The 11,308-nt window shown below is 37.0% G+C and overlaps 3 protein-coding genes and 1 long non-coding RNA gene across 6 annotated transcripts; 3 read left to right on the top strand and 1 right to left on the bottom strand.

Moving 5' to 3' along the window:
* Positions 1-1,170: 1,170 nt before the first annotated feature.
* LOC109192407 (tetraspanin-6-like) lies at positions 1,171-2,970 on the top strand. Its single transcript, XM_019343032.1, has 3 exons — positions 1,171-1,805; positions 2,261-2,577; positions 2,693-2,970. The coding sequence occupies exons 1-3, from the start codon at positions 1,311-1,313 to the stop codon at positions 2,730-2,732; spliced, it is 852 nt and encodes a 283-aa protein (XP_019198577.1). The 5' UTR covers positions 1,171-1,310; the 3' UTR covers positions 2,733-2,970.
* Positions 2,971-3,079: 109 nt separating this feature from the next.
* LOC109192405 (rhomboid-like protein 19) lies at positions 3,080-6,200 on the bottom strand. 2 transcript variants are annotated; one of them, XM_019343030.1, is made up of 8 exons: positions 5,866-6,200; positions 5,607-5,751; positions 4,825-4,885; positions 4,549-4,715; positions 4,266-4,371; positions 3,936-4,138; positions 3,687-3,827; positions 3,080-3,392 (listed from the first exon to the last, which is right to left on the bottom strand). In XM_019343030.1, exons 2-8 carry the CDS (start codon positions 5,735-5,737, stop codon positions 3,287-3,289), a joined length of 915 nt encoding a protein of 304 aa, XP_019198575.1. In that variant the 5' UTR covers positions 5,738-5,751; positions 5,866-6,200; the 3' UTR covers positions 3,080-3,286. The 2 variants fall into 2 exon arrangements, with proteins under 2 accessions (XP_019198575.1, XP_019198576.1); XM_019343031.1 differs by having other exon boundaries at positions 5,607-5,743; positions 5,866-6,193.
* Positions 6,201-7,767: 1,567 nt separating this feature from the next.
* Positions 7,768-11,200, top strand: LOC109192408. Of its 2 annotated transcripts, none has more exons than XM_019343033.1 (4): positions 7,768-7,892; positions 9,117-9,302; positions 9,486-9,525; positions 10,942-11,200. In XM_019343033.1, the coding sequence occupies exons 1-4, from the start codon at positions 7,890-7,892 to the stop codon at positions 11,028-11,030; spliced, it is 318 nt and encodes a 105-aa protein (XP_019198578.1). In that variant the 5' UTR covers positions 7,768-7,889; the 3' UTR covers positions 11,031-11,200. The 2 variants fall into 2 exon arrangements, with proteins under 2 accessions (XP_019198578.1, XP_019198579.1); XM_019343034.1 differs by lacking the exon at positions 7,768-7,892 and adding an exon at positions 7,976-8,144.
* Positions 9,532-10,027, top strand: LOC109192409. Its single transcript, XR_002056095.1, has 2 exons — positions 9,532-9,692; positions 9,842-10,027. It is a non-coding gene; the product is annotated as an uncharacterized LOC109192409 (long non-coding RNA).
* Positions 11,201-11,308: the final 108 nt, after the last annotated feature.

Below are 11,308 nucleotides of genomic sequence, written 5' to 3'. Positions count from 1 at the left end.
AAAGTTATTTTTAGACTATAGAGATCAACTAGGTTTGCATATATTCCCCTTTCTTTTCCAAGATTTCCTATTTATATATATATATATATTTAGAAAATGGAAACAAAGCCAAAGATATTAGTTGTTACTTGTTAGTGTTGATATGCAGTTTTTATATCTACAATCTACCCTAAAAAGCTTTAAGTTGGATTTAATAGAGTTTTTTTTACAGAAATTCTTATTTTAGAGTGGAGGGCAGAAAATGTTTGTATTTATAATGATATAATGTGAAGTAGCTTGTTCCACTGGGGAATTAGTTATTGGAACAAACAGAAAGGGGAATCAATCACACTGATCAACAAAACAAAAGCAGAGAAGAAAAGATAAGAATTGAACAATAAATTATCCAGTTTTTATTCTCTATCCCCACTTTGAGATATACACACATACACATGTATATATACAAGGATTCTTGTTCATATTGTGCTTAGAAAGGAAGCCAAATGTTGGGGTCCATGATCAAAGGGTTCCCTTTTCTGAGTTGACTAAATTGTCCCTTATTGTTTTCTTTGTCTTCCCTTTTGATGCTATGCTTGCACCTTGCCAATCAGTTCATTGAATTGGTAGCAGAGGCATAATACAAGTTTAGACTCCTCTAATCACAACATCTAGTTTAATTAGTGCAAACATATTTAATTAGTGGACTATTTCAAACAACAAATTTAAATTAATTTCAATCTGTCTAATAATAACGTAACACAAATTTCACCATCAAACATGTACAAAGGTTCCGAAAATAAAACCTTGCCAACATCTTTATAATGTACTCATATACTATACTCGAACTCGAAACCTCTTACTCAAGTAATTAAGATGTCAACTCAACTATCTACTATACGTGTAGGTGGGCAGATACTTTTGTCCTGAGCAAGTCCTAACTGTAGAAGACACCTTTAAGCCCGTACCATACTCTGACTAATCCCCGCACGTTCGGACCAGTCCAATTAATCAGCAAAGTGCGGACTAGATTGATTTTTGCATATGAACACTCACGCCAACCAAGCTGGTTGGCGGGCTGATACTTTACTTCATAGCTAAGTAGGCGCAATATACATACAGTATTCCCCATCACATGTTATATACATACGAATCGGAGGTATAAAATAAAGTTCAATTCCATCAACTCGATCTATTATTCCCGGGAAAGGAATCAAACAAATTATTTATTCATTTATTTGATTTTTATACAGATTTTTGAACTCTTCGTTCCACACTTAAGAAAAACGTATAGTACAAAGCTGAAGAAGATCAGAAAACAATTCGAAAACATTATGTACCTTAGATTTAGCAACACAGTGATAGGTTTCTTGAATCTCCTCACTCTGCTAGCGTCGATTCCGATCATCGGCGCCGGACTATGGCTGGCGAGGAGCAGCACAACCTGCGAGAAGTTCCTCCAGACGCCGATGCTCATCATCGGCTTCATAATCCTCGTGGTTTCGCTCACCGGTTTCATAGGCGCGTGCTTCCACGTTGCATGGGCGCTGTGGTTGTACCTCTTCGTCGTGCTGCTCATCGTACTCGCACTTCTGGGGTTCACCATCTTCGGGTTCGTCGTCGCCAGCCCTGGCGGCGCCGCCGCCGTCCCCGGCAGGGCGTACAGAGAGTACCACCTCGGGAAATATTCGCCGTGGCTCAAGGATAGGGTGCGGGATCCCCGTTCTTGGACCACTATCAGGGCTTGTATTTTGGGTTCAAAAACTTGCGCTACTGTTGTTAATTGGACTCCCTATGATTTTCTCTTCAGAGACATGTCCCCCATACAGGTAACACTATTCACTTGAAGAAAAATTAAAATTTGTACCTCAAAACTTAGCATAATTGGTTCGTCGTCACGAGACAACAGTGTGGGTCGGAAGTTTGTATCCCACTAAAAACTCATACAAGCTAAGGTCTAAAGATGTTGGAAGATTTAGATTGGATCCTTTGTGCGTATATGAAAATTCGTCCAGAGAACTGATTGCATGACGTCTTGAAATTTACCTACTCAGTAGCTCTAGGAAAGGAGGTTGTGGGTTAGGAGGATTATAAGACAAGATTATTCACATTAAGACCGATTTGTTGGCCATTAAGCAACCTAAGCTGATTTACTTGACTAACATAAACTGGGTTACTTGTTTTGACTAGAGTTACCTAATACACATAGTCTGATTACGGGTTTCTTAATTGCGTTGATAAAATATTGATATTTGTAATTAAGTATTTAATATTTTGTTGTTAGTCGGGGTGTTGTAAGCCGCCGACTTCATGCAACTCTGCAGGGACGACGGTGATGGCGGAGGATCCGGATTGTTACCGGTGGAGCAGCGACGCGAATTTGCTTTGCTACGAGTGCGATTCGTGCAAGGCGGCGGTGTTAGAGGATGTGAAGAGGGATTGGCAGAAGATATCTGTGCTTAACATCGTCGTCCTGGTTTTCCTTATAGGCATATACTCCATTGGTTGCTGTGCTTTCCAGAATGCAAAGAGGGCTGAGACCGAGTACGAGCATGGCCCCAACCGGATGTCCAAACTCCGACCCAGATGGGATTTCCATTGGTAAGTCTACCAATGCTAATAATATAATTACCAACACTTATATTTTTTTGTATTTATAAATGCAAAAGGAATATCCATTCATACATACCCTTTTCTCTGTGTGTTGATCTAATAGGTGGAGATGGCTGCACTACAAGAGACACCGGCTTACCTAAACCAAGGACCAGAGCTCCTCCTCTACAAGCTTGTGTTTTATGCAAGAGATGGAGACAATAAAACCCTTTTGTTATATAGACAGATTTGTTTTTTTAGCTTTACCCAACTCTTGCTTTTTCATCACTACTTTAATGTCTTTACACATTGATATAATGTTTATATATGCATAAAGACAGAATGGACAAGATCATGAAAAAAGTTGGGGTATACATATAAACTTCATTCTTCATTTCTTTAGTTTTTCATTCTTCATTCTCTGTTTAAGTAAACAATTGAATTATCATGTAGAAAACCCTGTCAACAAGTTCCACAGATTTCCATAGTTCTTGACTTCTTGATGGGGCTCATAAGCAACACTATATATGAGAAAAGTCAAAAAGCGAAGTAGAAAGAGATCTGTATATGAGCTAACAAAAGATGATGCAACAGAACTAACGTCAAGAACCAAAAGAGTTACAATGTCCCTGTAGTTTCTCGGTTTCTGGGGGTAGACACAGATGTTCTGTTTGCAAAGACCAAAGAGTATGAAATATAACTGTGTTTCCACCCGCATCTACACATTATCTGACCCGACTCTTCGCAACTCTTCAGCACTTCCTCCAGAAGAAGCCAGCATCTCAGCTGCCAATCGTTCCTCCAGTGCCCGAGCACCCCTTTCCCTGTAATTCACGACAGTAGCACAGTAAATGAGTTAGCAATTTAGCATAAAGCTTTATCTGCTCGGAAGTGTACTACAAGAGCCATGGATATAGTCATATAGGGAAAGAAAGCAAGGACCTAATTGTACATGAAAACCTCTAAAAGGGACTATATTAAGTTTACTATGTCACCGGGATCTTCAACGTAGGATATATTAGTTCAGATTTTAAACCATTTGCTCTGCCAATTTTTAGCAAGTTTCATGTATCATTTGCCAATGCATGACACCTTTGACAAGAGACCACATAGATTACCTCCTTCTAGATGCTTCAATGGGGTCAGAACCAGGCAATGCAGTACTTCCTAAAGTATAGTCTCTCTCCTCGTTAGATGCCTCGGATCTTCTACCACACAGCAGCCGATCAAATATTGTAGCTACGGGATCAATTACAGGTCTGCGTGCCATCCAGTAAGAAGTGATCAACCAATTACAAAAAAGGGTGACAGAGATTTTGAAAGAAATTTGATCCATGAGCATGAAATATAGAACAATTGAAGGTTACCTTAAAAATTGTGGGAAAAATGTTGAGAAAGCAAATTCATCACTTGGATCACCCCTGAGTTTTGCTTCTGGTTTGCGCTGCCAGTACCTTAGATAAATCCAACCTATATATGTGCCAAATACTAGAGGTGGAAGGAATGCTGCTGAATCTACGGTGAAAAAGCTTATAACAATAGATATCAGCACTGTGAGGGATGGCAGCCACTGCCAAGAGCACAAAGTATTGAAAAAGAGAAATTAGGTTATATCTTTTAGTTTGTTGGCTATTGCATCAATAGTTTCAACTTTCAATGCAGTTTAATATTATGTAGGTATTCTCAATGGCTCGTACCTTTGCTTTTATTTTCAATGAAGAGAGCTCTTGATCAGCCATGATTTGCTTGATACCAACTAGGAGCGCAGAAAGGACCCCTTGGAAGCCAGAAATAGGCAAATAGCTACAGAATTAAGCAAAAGGAAAAGAAAATTCAGTGACTGGTGATGTTCATCTTGGTCATGCACAAAATTACGAAATAAAATAAAGCAGAAGTAATAAAACAATGAGAGTTGGAGGAAGAGCTAAGGGCACCAAGGCTAAGAATGTGTTCCAGAAGAAAAAGATAAACATCACTTACAGGTAGCTTTCCTCTCTACTTATGTAGTACAAGGAGATAGCTGTTATGAAGACACAGACAGATGTCAAAAAGTTAACAATGAAGATGAACTTCAGGAATTCCCTAGAGCCCCAGATGGGTTCAAGCAGCTTCCCAGTGAAAAGCAGCCCAAAAACACTGACAAACACCTGGAAACAAAGATAATCCTCATAAAAAACTTGTGAATGATATATGAAGCAAAATATTACCCAAAGGAGTTAGGTAATGAAGTGCCTTATCCTAGAGAAAAGAAAATACCCCATATATAGTCTGTTCAAGATAACCAGCTGTTATTAGATTCCATGCAAATGGTATAGTCCTACAACAAAACCAATACAGTAATTCGTCAAAAAATTAAAAGAAAAACACAAACAGCAAAATTTATTTTCCATTCTCATCCTTTTTTCCTTCTATTCAATTTCTTTAAGCTTTATATCTAATGAGCATAGAACAATTCAACATGGATGGTTAAAATCTCCTCCCTCCTTTTCTCAAACAGTAAATGTTCATCTCATTTTTTTTTATCATAAGATATAAAGGAGGGTTTTTCTATCAAAATATCAATTCCTATAAATGATATTGCATATAATTACTGATTAGTTTTCCTAATCATAAAACGTAAAGGGCTAAAACAGAGAATCTAAAGAGTAATTAAAAAAAAAAAAAAAAAAAAAAAAAAGAAGAAGAAGAAGAAGAAGAAGAAGTTATCTATTGGCCTATTGGGTTTGTTTCTTCATGCCAGGCTAAGGGAGAAAATGTAATTGGCCTAAAATGGTAGAATGCTAGAAGGCTTCTGATCTCCAATGTGGTTTACATTAATGTTCTCAATTTAAAGCGGTATATATCAATATATCATGCAGTGCCTGCAAATTAAATGGAAAACGCTTGAACGGTGATCTCCTAGCTCACATTAAATCCAAGTACTAATCTAACACAAACTTTCTAAATCTAAATTCCTAAGCATTCCATCAACGAACAAAGCAGATCAGAGCCTTCAGCAAATAAAATGGAGGTTATAAAAGGGATTCAGAGCTGATTACTTAGCAGGGATAAGAGCGAGAAATGAAACGGCAGAGGGAAGAATCTGAACAACAATGTGAGCGCCGACTAACACCACCGCCAGACCCTTGCACAGCCTCGTAAATCCCGTTAACAGATTGCTACTACTCATGGTGCCCTAATTACCTCCACAACAACACAGCAAACAGCAATTCAGGTTCGACATTCAAACTCTAATTCCGCCATTCACATAGGAAACCAAAATTCCAGATCTGATAGTATAAACACGATCGTACTTACCAGTGACGCGATCTAAAGCCGCAATGGAATCTATGTTCCGGCAGCAGATTTTCAGGAAACGGCGAGCGCGGGAGCTACAAGTGTTGTATAGACTGCGGAGTAGTTATGTATTGGGATTGTGAAGTGCAAATCGTCGGTGTTCTCTGCGGAGTTTCAGTGGAAACTAAACGTGATCGGAAATTGCTTGTCTGATAGCGCGTTCAGGTCTTTAGTCCACATTTGGTACCTTAGGGATTAAGCGGGATACTCAACACTAGTTAATATGCCTTTGGTTAGCTTGCTACAGTTTTCCTTAAGCATAAATCAGTCAACATATTCCTGAGCTATTTGGAGTCAATTTCATACTCCAAAATTCCAAATGTTTAAATTTAACCTATTGAGTCGGGCTCGAGTCTAGCAAGTTATTTGGTTGAAAGGAAATAATTAGGGAAGAATTAGGGTGTATTTGGTTCATGGGTTTAGCCCTCATGAATGAAAATTAAAGTGATTGTTATTGTTTGGTTGACAAGTTTTTAAAATATTACGTATAGGGATTATTTTTTGACTTTTATGCTCAACGGTGACTGGTATTTGGTCCACTGGTCCAGACAAGCCCAAACTAGCCATTATTAGGACCATGGGCTTTGCTTCCCGGTTAGTGTAACTTTCTGAGCAATACCATAGGTTACCCTAGCTACAGGTATTGCTCGGCCCCTCTTCCCGACCATCTGAACCAGGGCCGATCATTTAAAGGCAATCTGACTTGTCTAATCTTGCCAAGAATCCTGCAGCACGTGGAGCTTAGCACTAGGGCCACCCTCTTCGCCCATTCATGGGTTCCACGCGACAGGCATGCGGGGAACTGTTCCCTCACCTACCTATAAATACCGCATTTATTGCTAGTAAGGGAAACTTTTGGTTGTTTACTAAGACGACAGCGACGGATCTCGGAAACCTCTGACCCATTGTCACGTTGTCCGGGCTCTATTAGTTATACCAACAAGCAAACAGGTGAAGCCATTATCCTCGAAACCGGCTTATACCTATATCTTGTACAATATGTTTAACACTTAATAATACAATTGTATTTACTACATCAACTACTATGGAATTGATTACCTCTTAATAATTAGAAAATTCATTTCATAATAAAATAAGGGTTTCATTTCATAATAAAATAAGAGTTTAATTTCATTATTCCCCTCCTAATTGGTAATTTGATTTTTAAGTTTGAATTAGTGTTTTTAGATTTTTGTTTTGTTTTGTTTTTTTTTTTTCATATTGGTGCTTTAATTTGGATGTCTTTATATTAGATTAAATTGTCTTGACTTTTTGTTCTTGTATTTTTTAAACCTTTATTCTCATTATAGGATCGTATATAACCAAACAACAATATTGATAATCATTCCAATCCCATCATACTACCAAACATGCAAAATACTTTCACCAAAACCTATTATTAATATATTTTTGAATGTGTAGCAATTAAGTCAAATATCACTATCTACACTTAACTTTACATAGTAATTAATAATGAAAATCGGATATGAGTTCAATGTATAAAATATCCGACTCAAAATACTAACGAGTTAATACCCAATTTGATCCATTGAGGCATCGACTATTAGAATTTTACTACTTAGGTCATTAAGTTTCAAGCTTGCTCAATTAGTCAATTACACTCATAACTATGCAATTGTTAACCAAAATGATTATAAAGAAGACTATTTTAATTTAAACAAAACACTATTTTTAGTAAAATTTATATAATTTGAACTGAAATTGAGAAGTTTAAAAGTAGAGAACTAAAATAGTGAAATCTTAATAATCGGGTAATTCAAGTTAAGCATATGTTAGGAGATTCCCCGTTCCCGTGAGCCTATTTTGGGATCAAATAATTAAAAATGGGAAACTATGGGCGCTAAACGGTATTATCCAAACTCTAGGGTCAAACCGTCATAACAATCTCCAAGTGAATTTGTTACTTCGCCTTCACCTCCAAAGATCAGCGCCATCGAGGTCAAAATCCGCCGGCAATTTCCACCATGGTTAGCGCTAATCTTAATTTTCTTTCTACAATTAACTAATTTTCTTATACACTGATGTTTTTCGCGTGCTCATACAATTTTCTTCCCTATTTCTGTTCATAGATCTGATAAACACAGCTGCAAATATTTGTTCGTTATTGTTGTTGCTTTGTTAATTGTGGAATTGTAATTCATTGAAGAATCGAATCGGAGAAAATGGAAGTTGAACTTAAATTCAATGCGTAAAAGCAGTGTGGTGTGATTCCTCCCGAGGTCGGAGTTGGATTTATAATAAATTGATGAATTAAATGAGATAAAATGGAAATTGAACTCACTACAGTGTGTAAAAACAGTGTGGTAGGATTCCCCTCAAGGACTGAGTTGAATTTTGGTGAGTTTTGAGTGACACAGCACAACACAACCATGTTTAGAGACCTAGTTGTTAATCTGTGCAATGCATCGGATAATTTCTTTAGTTTTTCAAAGGAGCAAGTAGCTGAAGAATATGGCAACTTATTGCTTCATTGAATGGTGTCATAAATGAGCTTCAAATATAGTACGTTCTCTTATTCAATGTGGTTTGAGTCTAATGGAAGGGACTACTGACTCCCAGCATGGCAGAAAAAGGTTAAAATTTGTTTCGAGAGATTGCCATTGGGAGGGATATCCCTTTACAAAAAAAGCCTAAGAGAAGCCCTAGAGGATTAGGCTTCCCCACCTAAGCTTTTGAGTACCAAATAGTAGTAGGTTTTCTTAAAATGTTACAAAGTACTATTAATTTTTACTATGGAGTACAAAATTTTTAAAGCCTCTTCAAAATGTGGATGCAATAAGACACATTTTGGATGAGCAGCCTTTATGTGAAAGCATATGTGGATTTTAATATTATGTATGCTGTTTGTGTATGAATGAATTCGAAATACATATGTTTAGATGTGCATATGATCTGGTGGAAGTCAAGATGTTGACTATAGGTGTAATATCTTGTGCAATCAGTTAGGAGAAGTGGGCAGCTTCAAAAAGTTAATCAACATTTGTCATGACTCATGAGAAATTCACCTAGTTGCTGACAGATGAGCAGTTTGGTTTAATATGGGTTAATGAGTGTTCTAAAGGTTTCTTAGACATTCTTTCAGAATCAATAAGAAAAAAATGGAATAGGTTTAATTTCAGGAATCACAATAGATTATTATAATTGGGAAATTTGGGATTGGTTAAATTATTAGTTTGTCCAAATGAATGCAGGCAATGTATATCCGTGTCAAGCGCAGTAGGACAACCTACTTTATTCAGTGTGAACCAACTGAGACAATTTTACAAATCAAGGAGAAATTGCGGGTTCTTATAGATCAACCTGTAAATGATCAGCGCCTGATTCTATTGGAAACTAGGGAGGTTTTGGATGACACAAAGTCATTGGCGGATCAGAAGGTAAATTTCCATTTTCTTTTGAGTTCATGACATACAAGCTTCTTTAGTATTTCTAATGTAATAGATGCCCTTTTCCCCTGTTTGTGAATAGGTTATGCTTTTGACCATATTTCATCATGTGCTGTTGTATTGACTATTGAGTATTTACTTTTCAAATTTGTAATCAATCCGCATGCTTTTCAGGTTGAGAATGATGCTGTAGTGGCACTGACTCTGAAACAAGGTTCTCTTTTTCTTTCAAAACTCTTCACTTCAAATTGTATGCTTCCTATGTGATTAGAATATATAGTACATATGCACTCACTAGATAGGAACTCACATATTAAAGAGTGAGTTACTCCTTATTTTAGAGTTTCCATGCTCCATATTAGTTGTAACATCAAACAGTTTGTTGTAACCTGGGGGGGTGTGGTTCAGTGGACTCATCCATCCTTAACCAAAGGTCAAGGGTTCGATCCTTGGCTTTGGGTATGGAGCAGCCTTAAATCTCCACTGAGGGGAGGTGGAAACCCTGAGTATACCCAAAAAAAATCAAACAGTTTGTTGTTATGTTTTCCCATCACAGGGAAAAACACAAAATAAAAGAACAAAGAATAGAAAAGGAAAAGAGAACGTTTGGTTTGCTTGAGACCCAAAACTCCCTTAGTCAGTTAGTCCCTTATTTTAGGATTAAATTTCTGCTTGTCCATTCTTCCAAATAACACTCCCTTTTATAGGGTTGATTACAAGGATTCCTAAATATAGAATGATTAATTATTTGGTAGTTTCCAAATAACTAAATTGCCTAAACTAATTCGAATAGTAAGAATGATAAACCAAATTACTATTTGGTAGCTTCCGAATAACTTAAGTAATAAGCTAAATAATTATTTAGTAGTTTCTTAATATCTAAATTTTCTAATACAATTCTAATAAAATATAGAACTTTCTAAATAATCACACCTCCCAGCATTATCACAGTTGAACATAGATGGTTGGAGTACTGATTTGCAATTTTGCCTTGTGCCTAGGCCAAGTAGTTAGAATCTTATTTGGATTTTGGTGTGGAAGTTGTTAGAACATTGCTAAGTAGTATGATTTAAACATTGATCTCCAACTGCACTATTTTAGTCCTCCCTCTCCTTGTCTTACCGCTAGGGGGCTCTTGCTATATATAATTTATGGTTGCAAGTTGCAACTTGGAACTCAAATGAATGGGAGGCTGGGAGCCGCAACGATAGCGGAAGAGAATTCATAACTAAACTGGGGAGGATTTGGCCCCAGAAAGATCATGAATCTGGAAATTTGTCGAGTGACTCTGTATTTGTCATGCATTATATAACAAGGTGTTAACTCAAATACAAGAACTTTAGGGTTGAAAGTGGTGCTGTTTTGCTATCTTTGTTAATCAGGGAGTAAATTACTGTCTATCTGTCATTTTCTGGTTTAGTTTTAAAGCCTTTCCTGGTAAGGCTTCTCTATGGTTTGATTGGTTTCTCTATCATTTTTTGTGCGCGTGCATGGAGGGTCATGGTCGGGGGGAACACACACTGCTTCATTTCTGGTTACTTCTGCAATCTTGTTATCCTTCAATACATAGTGTTGCTTTGTGTCTTGGTTGACTTAATTGATTATTCACATGTACCTTTCCATCTTTTAGATGATAATAACGATTTTGAGGACGTGAATGTGGTGAGACCGGATGATTTTTACCAATCCCGCGATCCAGACAGCAGCACCAATTGGTGATTCTGGGATTTACTGGCTACTATCGTTGCTTTGACATAAACATCTGTATGCTTTGTACACATTGAGTTGAAATAGAACTATAGAAGTACTACTTTCTTTAACCCATTTGTGGATAAATTGTACTGTACCATTTTAAAATTTTGCCTTTAGTTTATCTTATTCTTTCCTTAGCCTTAGGTGATCAATTATTTTCTTTTCTGCAAAAATAACATACCCTATTAGTAAGCTAAGCGGACTGCAAGGTTAAAAATTCGAACCTCGTAAAAGTTGTGTCATGC

This window comes from Ipomoea nil, unplaced genomic scaffold, assembly GCF_001879475.1.
Source record: "Ipomoea nil cultivar Tokyo-kokei standard unplaced genomic scaffold, Asagao_1.1 scaffold1770, whole genome shotgun sequence".
NCBI classification, from domain to species: Eukaryota; Viridiplantae; Streptophyta; class Magnoliopsida; order Solanales; family Convolvulaceae; genus Ipomoea; species Ipomoea nil.
This window is presented reverse-complemented; position numbering and strand designations above follow the sequence as displayed.